Source organism: Aegilops tauschii, chromosome 6, assembly GCF_002575655.3.
Source record: "Aegilops tauschii subsp. strangulata cultivar AL8/78 chromosome 6, Aet v6.0, whole genome shotgun sequence".
In the NCBI taxonomy this organism is placed as follows: domain Eukaryota; kingdom Viridiplantae; phylum Streptophyta; class Magnoliopsida; order Poales; family Poaceae; genus Aegilops; species Aegilops tauschii.
The window spans coordinates 491824890-491840962 of NC_053040.3; the positions used below are offsets into that span (position 1 = coordinate 491824890).

The 16073-nt window shown below is 43.8% G+C and overlaps 1 protein-coding gene across 1 annotated transcript; it reads right to left on the reverse strand.

Annotated features, from left to right (window-relative positions):
* Positions 1-8481: 8481 nt before the first annotated feature.
* On the reverse strand, positions 8482-12262 carry LOC109758923 (uncharacterized). The gene is made up of 5 exons (XM_073502660.1): positions 11744-12262; positions 11548-11614; positions 10549-11430; positions 10315-10392; positions 8482-10126 (listed from the first exon to the last, which is right to left on the reverse strand). The coding sequence occupies exons 1-5, from the start codon at positions 12051-12053 to the stop codon at positions 8815-8817; spliced, it is 2649 nt and encodes an 882-aa protein (XP_073358761.1). The 5' UTR covers positions 12054-12262; the 3' UTR covers positions 8482-8814.
* Positions 12263-16073: the final 3811 nt, after the last annotated feature.

Consider the following 16073-nt stretch of genomic DNA (forward strand, 5'->3'; position numbering starts at 1 on the left):
ACTTGGAACATTTTTCTCCTAAAATATATGATATCTTTCCATAAGACATCAAGATTTTTTGAAGTGCATGAATATTTTCAAATACATGCCTAACATAAGAACATTATTTTAAAGCATGAGTACTTCCTAATACATGAAAAATAATAATTACCTTAATTATTTTTCACATATATGAATTTTGTTTGTATAAATGAACATTCTATTTTAAATTAATACTATCTCAATCAGGTCACTGTGGGTATACACAAGCTAATGGTAGTTCCAGATTTGGGCTTAATGCACAAACAACAGTAGCCGGTCAAATGCACGTTCAGTTTCCTAATAGTAGTTTCAGATTTTCGTTTTTTAGTTCCCCTTGCATATGGAGTGAGGTACCGAAAAAACTAGGCAACCGAGTATCCATCAATAATTCTCTACTGTACAAAGAAAATGTTCAGTTTGATGAACACTATGATGATATTACTATTGAAAGGACATTCTGGGTCAGATGAGGAGCCGTGATTGCAGCGCTAAGTATGCTTAGCATTCTTTAGGTAATTAGTTTGTCCAGCCAACAGGCCAGTATAGTATTCTTCGGGTTCGGTTCGGATTCAAGTGGTGGGGCATCGCAGATAGGTAAAAGGTGCATTGGCCAAAAGGACAAGCCATGTGTGACAAAGCCAACAAGGTCAGTGCATTGATACTTAATTACCTCTGGAATCTAGGAGCGAACCTGATCGGTTCCGTTCGGGTTCGGAACTCTGTGATGGTTTGTGAATGACTTTCCTGTTTCTGCTCCTATTATTCTTGAATCATGATGATATTTGTGATGCCTGAATCATTCTCTGTGCTATTGGGTCTTCATGTTTTGCTCTTATTGAATCCTCCGTGACGGTGACCTTGGGCACACGAATGCATGCGAATGGAGCCATCTTTTGCTGAAGACTTCTTTTCCTCCCAAACTGATAGCAGAACCCGGTCCGAACCCGAATGCTCCTTGGCAGTACTTATGTCAACGCTGGACCACATAGTCGCAGTCACCCAATCCCAAGAGAGGAAGATGCTGCAGTGCCGTCCATCTTCGCCCAGCCCCACGTAATCCGAAGTTCCGAACCTGACCTGAACGTTACATTTCAGTTATCAGCTCTCGGAGTTTGAGAAATGGACATAGAAAATATGTGAAGCATATATGTGGAGGAGTTTGAGAAATGGTCAAAATTCTGGAAACATCAAATATTTGATGTTTTCAGGTTTTTGGTTGACTCCCCTTTAAAAGAAAGGGAGTGTCTAATTATCAGTCAACTGATTTTGATTTGAGTCTATGTCGATTTTTCTTACCAATGGTGTGTTGACACATGCATGCTCTTTGTTTTCAGTCCGTTTTGTGGAAAATTTTGTTGGAAGCTGAAGCAACCCGAACCGAATGAACCCGATTGGTGTAGTCGCGTCACCATCAACGTCACCCTCTGCCCTGCTGAGAACCTAATAATAGTAAACTACTTCCACTGCCCTGCTACCTACTGCTTACTTAGTCTTTGAACCCCTGAACATCTCTGCTAGCTACCGGCCTGACAGTATGGTTAAGCAAACGTAGTTCAAATATTTGCATTCCAAGATGCAGCATTATGTTTTCTAAAATGTACTCCTACCACAGTTGTCCCTGTTTATCATATGACTGTTTATCATATGATAAACGGTATTTTGGAATTTTCCCACACCCCTGCTTAGCACTAAACAAATAAATTATGTCAAGAAATGAGATGTTCGGGTCGGTTTCGGGTTGGATTCATGGGTTAAGTCAATGCGCCATGTCGCTGTCTTAATCTAAACGGCAAAATGGGCAATTAGAGCAGGAATTGACCACGCGGGGTTTCCTCTCGGGTTCGGTTCGTGTTTGCCACTCTTCTGTTCAGGTTGGTCCTTATGAAGTTGTTTCTAAGCTCCCATACTATCTAAAAAACAAGGCACTGAAGATACCCAAGCCAATGGATTTACTTCTCAGCATTTTTGGGCTTAATGCACAAACAACAGTAATTAATTAGCAATTTCAGAATTGTTTAAATTCCCCTTACACACGGAGTGAGCTAGCAAAAAACTAGGCAACCGAGTATTCATCACTAATTCTCTACTGTACAAGACAAGGAAAATGTGCAGTTTGAATGAAATAACAGTACAATTAGTATGTCCTTCATGAAAATGTGCAGATTGATGACTGCAGTGCTAAGTATGATTAGCATTCTACGGGTAATTAATTAGTATGTCGCTGTCCAGCCGATAGGCCTGCATAAAGTCTTCGGGTTCGGTTTTATAATCTCAAAGAAAATTGTTCATCTGCTTTTGGAAATGATTTCGATTGAGCAGCGAATAACAAAAGTTGACCAAAATGAATCGTGAACACAAAATATAGGATCTTGCACGGTAAATTAACCAGATTAATTACTTCATTACTCTTTAAGACATAATTACTACTATTTCACATCGATCGAAAGCCACATCTGAACCAATATCATACTAAAATAACTAAAGCTCACGGACAATCAGTAGATCGTTGTAATGAATAACCAAAGCTCATCGGACGACACCCTAATTAAGATTACACGAGGAATCACACACAGTTCACACTCTATACAGAATGCTGAAGCCCCCAAGCGCAGCCACGAAGACGAGAGGGAGGATGGACAGCCAAAGCACCGTCTTCCCGACAGCGTGCCGGCCGTCCAGCTCGCTGGACACCCAGACGCCGACCCACGCCTCCACGATCCCGAAGACCACCACGACGATGAGGACGGCGAAGTAGAGGTAGAGAAGCCCCCTGCCGTGGTGGAGGAAGATGCCCCCGGGCGCCCTGAACAGGAGGAGGCAGAGCGCCGCTGCGGCCTTGAGAACGCCGCAGGAGATGAGCGACCGCGGGAGGTTCTTCCGCTCGGAGAAAGCGCCGGAGATGAGGCCCACAATGTCGCTGAGGATGGCCATGGTGGAGAGGTGGTTTTGCTTGAGCGAGCTTCTTTGGTCTTGCAGAATGGAAGAGCACAGCCTTCAAGTTGAGGGCATGGGTATTTATAGAGAACGGCATGGACAGTGACAACCCAGTTAACCCGATCGAGGAGAACCCGAATGGCAGGCCATTGGCAGCGATGTGGCGAAAAGACAGAGGATGAAAAGTATGTGGTCAGCAAGTTCTGCTTCCACGCTGGAAGCTGCCGCAGAATTTCGTTGGCAGCTGAAGCAACCCGAACCGAACGAACCCGATCGGTGCAGTTGCCGTCGCCATCGCCCTCTGCCGTGCTGAGAACCTAAGCTTACTTAGTCCTTGAGCCCCAAACATCTCTGTTACCGGCCAGCCAGTCTTTTTAAGCAAAGCGCAGGTCAAATATTAGCATTACAAAATGCAACAAGGGTCTGTACTCTGTTCTCTAAAATGTACTGATATCACATTTGACCCTACCTATTTATCACTTTGGTAAACAGGATTTGGATTTTCCCATTCTAGAGTCTAATTTGCCCACAACCCTGTTTAACATCCCACAAATAACTTAACTCAAGAAATGAGATGTTCGGGTCGGGTCCAGGTTGAATTCATGGGTTAGGTCAACGCGTCACATCTATGTCTTAATCTAAACGGCAAAGTGAGAAATTAGAGCAGCTGAGCAGGGGATTGACCATGCGGGGTTTCCTTTCGGGTTCGGTTCGTGTTTACAAATCTTCTGTTCGGGTTGGACAGTATAAAACACCAGTGAAGTTTTTTGATTCCACCGTACATGCCTGACAACAGAAACTATTATCCAAGCTCAATACTATCTCATACAAGGCACTGATACACAAGCCAAAGAATTTACTTGTCAGGATTTTGGGCTTAATGCACAAACAACAGCAGCCGTCCAATGCACATTCAGTTTGCTAATAGTAATTTCAGAATTTTTAAAGTTTCCCTTATACATTGAATGAGCTACAGAAAAAATAGAGAATCGGAAAAAATGGGTTCAGTTTAAATGGAATAACACTATGTTGATATTACTATCGAAAGGACATTTCTGACTCTGATGACTAGTGATGATTGCAGGGCTAAGTATGCTTAGCATTTTATAAATAATCAGTCTGTCCAGACAATAGGCCTGCGTGGTGTCCTTCAGGTTCGGTTCGGATTCAAGTGGTGGGGCATCGCAGATAGATAAAAGGTGCATTGACGAAAAGGACAAGCTGTGTCCCCATGCTATGTGTGACAAAGCCACCATGGTTAGTGCATGATACTTAATTACCTCGGGGATCTAGGAGTGAACCCGATCGGGTTCGGTTCGGGTTCGGAACTCTGTGATGGTTTGTGAATGGTTTTGTTGTTTTGCTATTATTATTCTTGAATCAAGATGATGTTTGTGATGTATGAATCAGCTTTGTGCTATTTCTTGTGAACAGTTTTCATGTTTTGCTCTTATTGCCTGGTATACTGATATCATTCGACTGTGCGAATTAGCTATGCCAGTAAATCCTTAAGTATTTTGCAAAACCAGTCTCAGTGGTGCTTTCACCATTGAATCGTTACTCGTTGGTTGGTTGCCTCTGATTCTCAGTTATTTGCTCTGTTTTCAAACAGCTTAAGGAAAATTGAAATTACATGAGTCCAGAAAACTGATTGTATTCTTGACTCATGAATGTCCAGCTGATTGAATCATTTAGCAAAATCTCAGTTAATCAATATCTATTCTATTCTATAGAATCTGAATAAATTAACAAGATTTTCTGATATTCAGAGAAATGGACTTGTCTAGCTACTTAGAATAATCGATCAAAAGATATTAGAGAAGTCCATTTCTCTTTTGATCAAATGAGATCAAATGATAGATGTCACACAACACCACTGCACTGATTATTCTTGCACCAACTTTGCCAAAATAACACATGTGACATTCATATACATGATGTATTCCGATGGCACAACCAGCTCAGCTACCTATCTAGTTCATCTTCCTCAGAACGACGAAGCCGCCAAACGCCGCCACGCAGACAAGAGGAAGGATGGACACGCAGAGGACCGCCTTCCCGGCGGCGTGCCGGTCTTCCAGCCTCCCAGAAACCCAACATCCCACGGACGCCTCCATGAGCCCAAAGACGGCAATGGTGACGAGGATTCCGTAGTAGAGGTAGTAGGCGCCCTTCCCGTGGTGGAGGAACACGCCTCCTGGGCCATGGAAGAAGACGAGGCACAGCGCCGCCGCGGCCTTGAAGATCCCGCCGGAGATGAGCGCCTTGGGCAGGTTCTTCCTGTCGGAGCACGCGGCAGCAATGGAGGCCAGAATGGTGAAGATGATGTCCATGGCTGACCTTTCCGTAGAGCTGCGCGTGGTGAGGCGGCACAACAGAGAGTGGTTCAGGTTGGGGCTTTGAGAGCTTGGAGAAGAGAATGGCGCTTTTGCAGGTTCAGGTTGAGGCGCTATTTATAGTTTTATACACATGCACATGGCCGGTCTGAATGGACATTTCGCAGTGCTGCGAAGGCAGAGAGAGAGAGAGGTGACGAGCCCAGCAAGATGGTCCATGCTGCAGCAACCCGATCCGATCCGAAGTTCCGAACCGAACCGAAAACCCGAAAGTTGACAGCCCTGTTCAGCAGATAGGCCTGCATAATGGTCTTCGGGTTCGGTTCGGATTCAAGTGGTGAAGCATCATAATAGATGGAGGAAAGGTGCATTGATGAAAAGTAGAAGCTGTGTCCCCATGCCATGTGTGACAAAGCCACCAACCAGGTCAAGCCGTGCGTGCATGATACTTAATTAGTTGCCACTGGAATCAAGGAGCGAACCCGATCGGTTTCACTCGGGTTCTAAGTTCTGTGATGGCTTGTGAATTGTTTTCATGTTTTGCTCCTATTATTCTTGAATCATGATGTTTGTGATGCCATATAATTCTTTGTGCTATTTCTTGTGAATGGTTTTCATGTTTTGCTGCTATTATTCTTGAATCATGATGATGTTTCTATCCTTCTATTGTGCAAGGAAGATGTGTGTGTATTATGGAGTTACCAAAAGCAGTCTCAGTAGTGCTTTCACCATTGAATTACAAACAGCTCATGTATTGCTCTGTTTTCAAACAGCTCAATGAAATTGAAATACATGAGTCCAGAGAACTGATTGTATCCTTGACTCATGTATGTCTAGCTGTTTGAATCATGTATCTCAGTTAATCATTATCTATTATATTCCATATAATACGGAAATATTAACTATATTTCTATAGTCCTTGAATCTATTGTGTAATTCTTGATCTTCTCACTGATTGTCTGATCTGCAGAAAAAAATGGACTTGTTTAGCTACTTAGAAAAATCAACCAAGTGACCATTTTATTCATAAGTGACTTCTTGTTTGATGATTTTTCTCAAAATTGATAGTTCAATTATTTTCCGCTGCTCATACGCTGATTAAAGATGATCTAGTTAGTTTTGTCCTTCTTGAGAAAAGTTTCCGAGTTCAATTTTTGAAGAAGGATTCATTCATCCCTGTCAGTAGGGTCGTCACATGGCGTGTAACATACTTGTTCTTTCTTTGCTGATTGTTTTAGCTATTTCACCTTCCTCAGGACGACAAAGCCCCCAAATGCCACCACGCAGTAAAGAGGAAGGATGGATACAACAGCAGATTTGAGATTTTTTGTCTTGGAGAATGGTGCAGGAAGCCTGTACCTTTGCAGCCACTTCAAGGGCTACTTATATTATATACACATGGTCGATCTATAGGGACATTAGCAGTGCTGGGAAGGCATGAGCCCGACTGGTCAATGCTGGGTCCCTACATCATTGTCAGAACCAGAGCGAGGGTAGGAGAGAGAGGTTTTGTGCAACCCTTGATTTCATTGATACAAAGATTACACGTATATGTAGTTACACAGCTCAACTGAACCAAACGAGAACCAGCCGTAGGAATAGGGCAGCACTAACCACTAACCCCACTCCTCTATACATGGAGTACACACGATCGCTAACAATCATGACGCAGCAACCTGACCCGAATTGAACCCGAGCGATGCAGTCGCCTTACACTGACAAACCAAATCTGTCGCCATCCGCACGCACGAAACAACTGAATTTATCTATCTACTATGTCGATCCGAACCGAACCCGAACAATTTAGTTGCTGTGGAGCCAAAGGCAAAGGATAGCGACCCATCTGGTTAAGGCTGATTCCCCTGCTTAATGATGCAGCAACCCAAACCGAACCCGAATGGAGCCATAAAAAATGATAAAACATACTTACTGATGGCCGCTACTTTTGCTGAAGCATCTTTCCTCCCAAATCCATCGCAGCACGGACAACCTGAACGTTGGCACTTGCAGTTAATCCGAACCTGATCCGAACGCCTGGCCTTCCCATGTGGTTCTGGACCACCACAAAGCCCTGCGATGTGCTTTTCCTTCTCCTACTGAAGAAGGTTGCATTTCTGTTCCATGTAAAATAAGAGACTGTTATTTTTGGAGTGTATCTTTACAGCAGCAGTGTTGGTTGGAACAACACGTAGCGCTGTAAATGCAAGAAATTTTACAGAGTTTGTAGAGGAGCTCCATTATACATATCACTGAGGCATAGAAGTTTTTTTGTTCTTTTGATGTCAACGACAAAGAACATCAACTAATTTCGCTGAGACAATTAATAGTCTTTTTGTTGTTTAAATGGTTAATGCTTGTTGAATTTTATCGCCGTGCTCTTTTCATTGTTTTATGCTTAGATTCTGACTTCTGAAAATGAATTATTTGGTGTTTTTACAAAATAATGTACTCCCTCTGATCCATATTAATTGTCGCAGGTTTAGTACAAAATTGTACTAAAAGTACTAAAGCTGCGACAATTAATTTGTATCGGAGGGAGCAGTTCATGTTCTAGTATGAGCAACACACCTTTGAACTCCTCAGAATGTGCCATTGCCATTGTTCACACCCTGGTCAGATCACAAAAGAAAACTACAACAATCAAAGACGGAACAACAAATATCATCCTGAATATATGACAGATGGAGATGAGTGTTCTGTGTACCGGTGAGTCGATCCTGATTTATTTTCTTTTCTTTTTCAAACCATTGTGCATCCTGTTTTTTTTTCTCAACCACTGACCATCCTGATTTCTGAAGAAGCAAATGTGAATTCCATCTGTCCGGGCCTATGGATCTGCTCCGCCTACCATTTGTGCATGGCGTCGTCGCAAGAGAGTTTTTGGACTGGCTTCTTCTGGTCAACTTGTGAACGATCAGCAGAACACATCTATGGCAATGGAAAATAATCATCTTTCTGAGCTCACAACATCATATGAATAAATAAGAAACAATGAAACAGGCAGGTTTACCATCCAACGCTTTGGTTGATATGGCACAGAGATAGTAGTAACTTGTACATGGAAGCATGACTCCTGGTTTTGCTTTCTGAAATCCAAACAGGTTGAGACTAAAATTAAGATTAAGAGACACCGTAATCACCAACTTGACAGCATGATGATGTGATTTTGAAGGGAACTCAAATCTGTGCATAGTCTAGAGCCAAGTGTTATATATCATAACAGAAGGAATATACATTTAGCTTCTCTTTTCTTTTCTTGAAACACAGTTGGGCTGAGCGTACCATACAATGATACAACTGCTTACAATTCCAACCTGATAAATGGCAGAAGAATACCTTACAAAGCAACCTGATAAATTGAGCTGCTAAAACAACAAATATTATGGTACAGAGGGAGTATCTTCTAATCCATGATTCCAACAAAAGGAAGAACCAATAGCATCCGGCACTACGAAAGCCTGAGAGGTATCAGGGACGTATCCGGGAAGAATCAGTATCGGATATGGTATCCGATACAGATACGCTAGTTGCTGGAAGTATCGGTTTCTTCTTGGTCATAGTCCTCATAAATTATGACATTTAGCTTGCTTGTTGCTAGCAATCTGCATTGTTTTGCCAACTCAAGGCTGCAATAGTCGATTTCCAGTTCCACCAGCGAAGGCGGGAGTTCCTCCTTCAGAAGCCTTAATATGCTGCTACAGCTTCTGATCTTCAATATCTTGAGGGCAGGAAGGCTGTGCAGTCCTGCAGGAAGATGCACGAGGTACTCACAATCGCCAAACACTAGCTCTTGCAGGGACTTGTGGAGCAGAAGCGCGCTCTCTTGATCATCTGTTAATCTCGTGGCCTTGCACTTTAAATTTTGAATTATTAGGCTCTGGAGACAGGTGAGCCCCTTGCAGATTGATGTGGTAAGGAGGGACAAGTCACTAATTATAAATAGATCCAGTTGAGATCCTAGGTGATAGCCCTTCCCTGATATACCACGAAAAATTGATTTTTTGCATACATTCAAATGCCTGAGTTTCATGAGGTGAAGGCCCTCTATTGCGATGATCCCTCCACAGTCTTCAATTCTCAAATCTTCCAGAGACGTGCAGGAATGCAGCTGTAGAGAATCCAATGGCTTAAGCTGAGTTTCCGAGCTGTGAGCTTTCTCGAACAGATCAAACACCCTAAGTGCACTGCACTTCCGGATCTCCAGTACCCTTAAACTAGAGACCAGATTCCCCAAGGAAGTGCAGGAACATCTCTCCAACCCAGACATGTTAACTAAAACTAGCTCCTCCACTGACGGAATCAGTACTTCTCTTACTCCCCACATGTTGGTTAACTTCAATGTTGTAAGGAATGGAAGGTTTTCCAGAGATAGAACTGCTTGCTTTTCTCTGCAATTCTCTAGACACACATTCTGCCAGGCAAGGAAAGTAGCATTATCCTGAACAGCAGAATTATCATACAAATGAACTTGAGGCGAGCAGCTCCCCTGCTCACCATGACCATCGAGCTTTAGATATCTAAGATGTATAAGATTCACCAAACTATACCGGAATGAATGGAAATCAGCAGATGTTGCAGAAATTTGCAATACACGCAAATTATATGCCTTTCGGAAAACTTCTTCGAAGAAGGAAGGTTCATACTGCCCAATCAACACAAATGTCCTTAGTTTTGCCACTGATGTAAATATGCTCTGTATTTTTTCTTCAAACTTTTCACGACAAGGTATGTTCCCAGTCTGACCATCCATTACTATAGACAAATGATGTATGGTTGGCAATATTTCATTGTACTGCAGACCATCCATAGCTGCACACTCTGTTTCTGAAACTACCCTAGCCAAATCATGCATAAGAATAGACATAGCAAAGCAAGTTTGAGTATGGCCAGAAGGGAGTTCTTTTCTTTCAACTTGCTCGAAGAAACCCAGGTTTACCAAGTCACACAGATAGCGCCACCCTTCTTCCTGTATCATATTTGAATGGTTACACTTCACAAATCCCTGTGAAATCCACATACGTACCAGCTCCTCAGCAAGAAAATGATAATTGCAGGGGAATATGGAGCAGTAAGAGAAGCATTGCTGTAAATTGTAGGGCAGCTGATCATAGCAAAGCTTCAAAGCAGACATGATGCCACTACTGAGTTGTAAGATTTCCAATATTGGTTCTTCAGAATATTACTCCAATGATCAATGGTAAGATGCTCTCTTAACAGTGTCCCTGCAGTTTCTGCAGCTAATGGGTTTCCCTGTAACCTTTTTGCTATCTGCTGTCCAAGCTCACCCAGACTAACTTGCTCTTCATAGTTCTCATCACCAAATGCACACGCTTTAAACATTAGCCAGAAATCATCAATTTTCAAACCATCTAAGTTAATCGGTCCAGTTGTACCTCGTTTTTTGGCAAGAGATGGTATTCTAGTTGTCACGAGTATCATGCTGCCCTTTGCATTGTTAGGCTTAAACGGTGCTAATAGATTGTTCCATTGGCAATCACTTATGTCATCCCAAATATCATCCAAAATAAGCAGAACCCTCTTTGATTTAACATGATCCTTCAAGACTTCCGGAAGCTTGGGAAACCTGCATTTGCCTCCATGCGCTCCCAGGGACACAAAATCTAACATCTCTCTTGTGACTCTAGTTTCATCGAAGCTGCTAGACACCCAGATCCATATGCGGAGGTCAAACTGACTCTCCAAGTCTTGATCATTGTATACAAGTTGTGCCAGAGTTGTCTTCCCAACCCCTGCAATGCCTACAATTGGCAGAACAGTCACCCCGGCATCTGATTTGCGTGCTTTTATCAACTCTATGATGTAACTCTTCTCTTCAGCTCTCCCATACACTTTCCCTTGAACAAGACTTGATGATGCCCCTCGGCGTGGGTCCGCGGTGGTTGTACTCTGGCAGTGATTTGGACCTGCACGAGACCCTGGCCCAAGCATCTTGAGAACACGTCGCGCGTTCCCTCGGATATCTCGCAGCTGACCAGTTATGTCTTGTATCCTTTCAGAAATTTGGTCCTTGCTCCAAGGGCCTGTGTTGGCTGCGGTGATGTCTGTTGAATCATCACCCCTTCTCCTTTTTCTTCTGGATGAATTATCAGCAGTTGCATTTTGAGTGGAGTCACTGGTCCTGTGACAAAAAAAAAGTGCAGTGGATTGGCTATTAGAATCACATTGGGCTGTTTACGCAGATGTATAGAAACAGAGCCTTATAAATGTGCAAGGTATAAATAAAGCATTTAGTTACCTTGAAGAACTTGGCAGCTGGTTACTTGGTCCGTCAATTTGGTTGGGATGGTGCCAATGCCATGGGCCTGCACCAGAGGAAGTCATGTACTGGAAATTAGTATGGTGGTGCTCGAGTCGACCCAAAGAAAACGCAAGTGGTAATTAACACAAACAGGTGGCGTGCTTGGAGGACGGATGTTCAGGCACGCATGTACCTCCGTGGGCGTGGAGCTGGCGCTGGATCCTGTAGCAGTCGAGCTCGTCGACCACGTCGTCGGCGTCGTAGAGCAGCTCCTTGAGGGCTGAAAGGGATCTGGCCAGCGACCTGTTTCGGATATCAGACCTGGCGTTCACGGCGGAGACGTTGCCGTCGACTTGGTCGATCTCATCCCTGAGCCTCTCCACCTCGCTGCCGAGCCCTGCGTGGCGGATCCACCCGTCCAGCTTGCTGAGGCTCGGAAGGATGGTGTGCAGCAGCCATCGAATCGCCGCCTGGAGGGAACTGGTGTCGTCTGACGCCTCCATTCCGTCGGCAGATCCCGGTGGAGGCGGACGGCGATGGAGAAGCCGGGAGCGCAAGGGAGAGAGCACCAACCCGCCTATATGACAGCTACTTGTAGTACCGATGGTCGAGGAGTTCAGACCTTCAGCTAGTGAGCGAGCGAGCGAGGGGTTCAGAGGAGGAAGAAGAAGGTTTCGGACTGAATTTTTTGTTCTTGTTTGGGTCTTTCTCTAAGATGACCTCCACTTCAGAAGTAACCACCAAAGCCAAGAATTTGATGATTTGCCCATGTTTTCATTGTCATTGTTTTTTGGCACACTTTTGCCAAAACATCAAGATGAGCCGAGGGGTTCAGGAGGCAGTGGAACCACTTCCTTCCTTTCTCCTCTCAAAGGTGATGCCCACGGGAGGGGCGAAGTAAGCTCTTCTCCTTGTCACCACATTCTGGGACGTCGCCCCGTATTTGTCCTCTACAACCCCCGACGTCGATTGCCCTCCTAGTCAACGACGACGGCATTGCGTGCAACAACCATAGAGACTGGGTGAGGCCACGCACGGACCTGCTCCTCGTCATTGACACGTCCCAAGTGTTGCACCTGCCTGTCATGAGCTTGGAGACATCTGCGCTTTCATCATAGGAGGAGGATATGGAGGCGAAGGAAGATGGTTGTTCGTCAAGATCCGCAGGTTGGGGATGTTCCCTCACAAGTGGCGGCCGATGCAAACCATGAGGTGCTATGACGACAAAAGTGTGTTGTGTGGGCCTTTCCGTGCATGTTGTTAGCTTGACTCTTACAAATTACTTGATTCCGCACCTAGAATATTCCGTCAAGTACAGAATGACTTGGCTTTCCATTGTACACGAGCTTCACACATGTTGTAGACATCCTTCCGCCACACCTGTCGAGCATCATCATTGGCCTCCTATGTAAGTTACATTACCTTGGCATGAACGATACCACAGAAACAGCCTGGTCATGGGAGCACTATAAGCACTCAAAGGATTCCCCAGATAGAAGAAAGAGGGTGTATGCCCGCCATGCGGGTGGTCAACGATTTCTTCTGTTGGAACACCACAAGCTCAATACCAAAAGCTTAAAAAAATTGTACTCATGACACCCTCTGCACATGTATGCATGAGTATAGGGTTTCTTTACTTGTGCCGAAGATGAGCAAAATCACGTAAATTCGGTCTTAGAAAATATTGCCAAGAATCTTTTCCACGACATGCATGGTCAAGTATCACACGAAACAAGTCAAGATAAAGTTTGAAAAAAGGAAGCCCGACAGAAGCATCTTACGCGTCAAGAGTACTTGAAGGCTACACTAGGATCTCCAACCAGGTAATTTCACAATGCATTTTATATGACACATAGCTCTAATTTTATATGATTTTGCTACTTGCCAGCGTGTTTTGTGTGTGTGCGCACGCGCATTGGTGATGCCTGTGTGCATCCTAACTATGCAGAAGCCGGTGTGGGCTCATTTTGCTTGTATCGTCTTCATTATATATAAATCAATAAAATTCATCATTTATCAAGAAGAATATATATTCCACTAACTTTATTTTTCCAGAAATAAGAAATGTTTATTTTTATATGGAAATGAAACAAATTGGTCTTTAACTAACAAATAATTTGCACATAATATAACTTTTCTTGAGCACCGAAATCATTCATAGTAGACCAGCTACAATAATAGACTATATGTGCACTTATATTAATACAAATTTCTTAGGGCATTTCTAACCGATCCCCTATTCGGCGTTAGACGAGTAAAAAGTCGGTTTTACTCCTCTAACGCGCACCTAACCGATCCCCAATTGGCCGTAAGGGAGTAAAAGTTATACTCCGGCCCCAAACTTCTCCCTAAATATACAACATCGCTCGGCGGCGAGTCAAAGTCGCGCCTCTCCCTCGCGCCCCCTCCCCCCCCCCCCTCCCCGGCCCCTACATCTTCGCTGGCGCGCCTCCCTACGACTGCCCGCCAGCCCCGCCGCTACCTTGGTGCCTCTCTTTTCCCCCGCCGCCCTTCTGCCCGACGTTGAGCCCGTTCGGCCCCGTCGCCGTCGCCGGAATCAAGGTGAAACGCCGTCCCCGTCGCCATTGTTGATTCATCGGATTGCTTCGCAACTTCTTCTTTTTCTGCCGGTCGCCGCATCTCATCTAGCTTGCACACTGCAGGTCATTCGCTCACGTTGCCACCCTCCGGTTTGGTCTAAACGACACCGGCCGGCCGGTGCACCACCATCCCACCGCAAGTGTTCGACGAATTGCCTAGGTGAGTTTTTTTATTCATTTGTTTTTGAACTGAGCCGTTTGAATTGTAGATGAAGAGGTTAAGGGAGATGGTCTTGGAGGACTCATTGTCATCTGAAGAGGAAGAAGACGACGATCACTTTGACACCGTTTTAGGCATGATTTTCAATGATGATGTTCGGCGGCCTAGGAGAGGATCACAGTTTGGCCGCATACACATCAATCGTGATAGAGCCGAGGGTCATGCCAAGATCATGAGAGACTACTTTGACCCAAAGCCAACCTATCCGGAGAAGTACTTTCGCCGACGCTTTCAGATGCACACAAAGTATTTTTCTGACCATTGCAAAAGCCGTTGAGAGATATGATGACTGGTTCAAACTCCAAAGAAATGTATATGGAGAGACAAGTGCAGGCCAAAACTTATGATTTGCTTGGACAGTCAAATTTACGTTCAGTTTCTATATGTGTACTAAAATATAGTTGCAATGCATACTGCAATTGCAAAGTTTAGAAAAAAAAAACAAAAAATTACTTCGTTAAATATAGGGGATCGGCTAGGTCCGGTCAAAATTTTGAGGAGTAAATATACTCCACATTTTTCCGGATAAAATATACTCCATAAAGGGTTTAGCACTAAGAGTTTACTCCACTGAATACTCCACTATTTTTAAGGGTGCGGTTAGGGAAATTTGTAATTACCAAACGTTCTGATTATCGCAATAGGTCCGAACGATCTGATCTCCGTCCGTTTTGCTGATCCGACGGCGCGTTTTTAAATCGTGGTTAGTTAATGCTAGCGGCGAGTCTCACGCTAGGCATGCTGGGGCAGTTGGCCTTCTCGTGCGCGTATGGGCTGCTTGATTTGCGCCGCTGGCTGACCAATTCCTGTGGGTCCAATCCCTCACAAGGTTCAGAAAAATGAAAGTGCGTGAATGGGATTCGATCCCTGGTGCTACAATACCTCAGCTAGCGGGATATCAGTATTTGTCACCAATGATTGCTCTAGTGTCCATCACATGGCCCTTGTGATTTTTTTTCTCTGGTTTTCTTTATCTCTGTACCGCTAGAGACCTACATTTATATGTTTTTATGTGAGGTAAATACACCCGAAGTCATAGAACTTGCATGCGATGGTCAGTTTGGTGCACAAACTTGTAAAATACTTGTTTCTGGTCATCAAACTTGCACGAGCGTTCATATACGATCACATCTCATGTACACGGACATATCCATGGCCTATGTGGCATTCCAGTGTGGCCAGGGCCCACTGTCATCCGCTGTAGCATGTAGATCTGTAGAGAAGCCTTTGCCTTTTTTATTTTCGTATTAAGCCCCTAAAAATAAAATGGAAAAACAAACGATGTGGGGTTTTGAAGCTGCAACGTGCCCTAGTAGTCTCACGTGGACAACCACTAGTCTGCTGATCATTCATGTCTATATAGCATGACTAATTTCTGTATCATTTAAACATTGGCTGAAAATAAATTTTACAAGAGATGTAACACGGAAAAAGTGAGCACCATGGCTCGACCATGTGACATTGTGGTCAAGGTTAACTAACATTACCACCGACAACACAACACGTCCAGATGTAAGAAAACAATTTATATTCTTGTGTTTATGACATTCAAAATATATTTATGTGTTACAAAAAAAGGTACGCGGCATTTTAAAAAGTTTCAAAAACTTGTATTTGAAAAAAATGTTAATCAACACAACACGTCCAGATTAACATTTTTTTCAAATACAAGTTTTGAAACTTATGTGTATTGAAACATATAC

What these genes read in the sequence shown, in the direction of transcription:
- LOC109758923 (XM_073502660.1), bottom strand. Translation starts at nt 12,053, where the DNA reads ATGGAGGCGTCAGACGACACCAGTTCCCTCCAGGCGGCGATTCGATGG. An exon ending in GGACAGCAGATAGCAAAAAG is followed by an intron (nt 10,393 to 10,548) that starts GTTACAGGGAAA and finishes TGCTATGATCAG; the next exon opens with CTGCCCTACAATTTACAGCA. An exon ending in ATTTTCTTGCTGAGGAGCTG is followed by an intron (nt 10,127 to 10,314) that starts GTACGTATGTGG and finishes TGATTTGGCTAG; the next exon opens with GGTAGTTTCAGAAACAGAGT.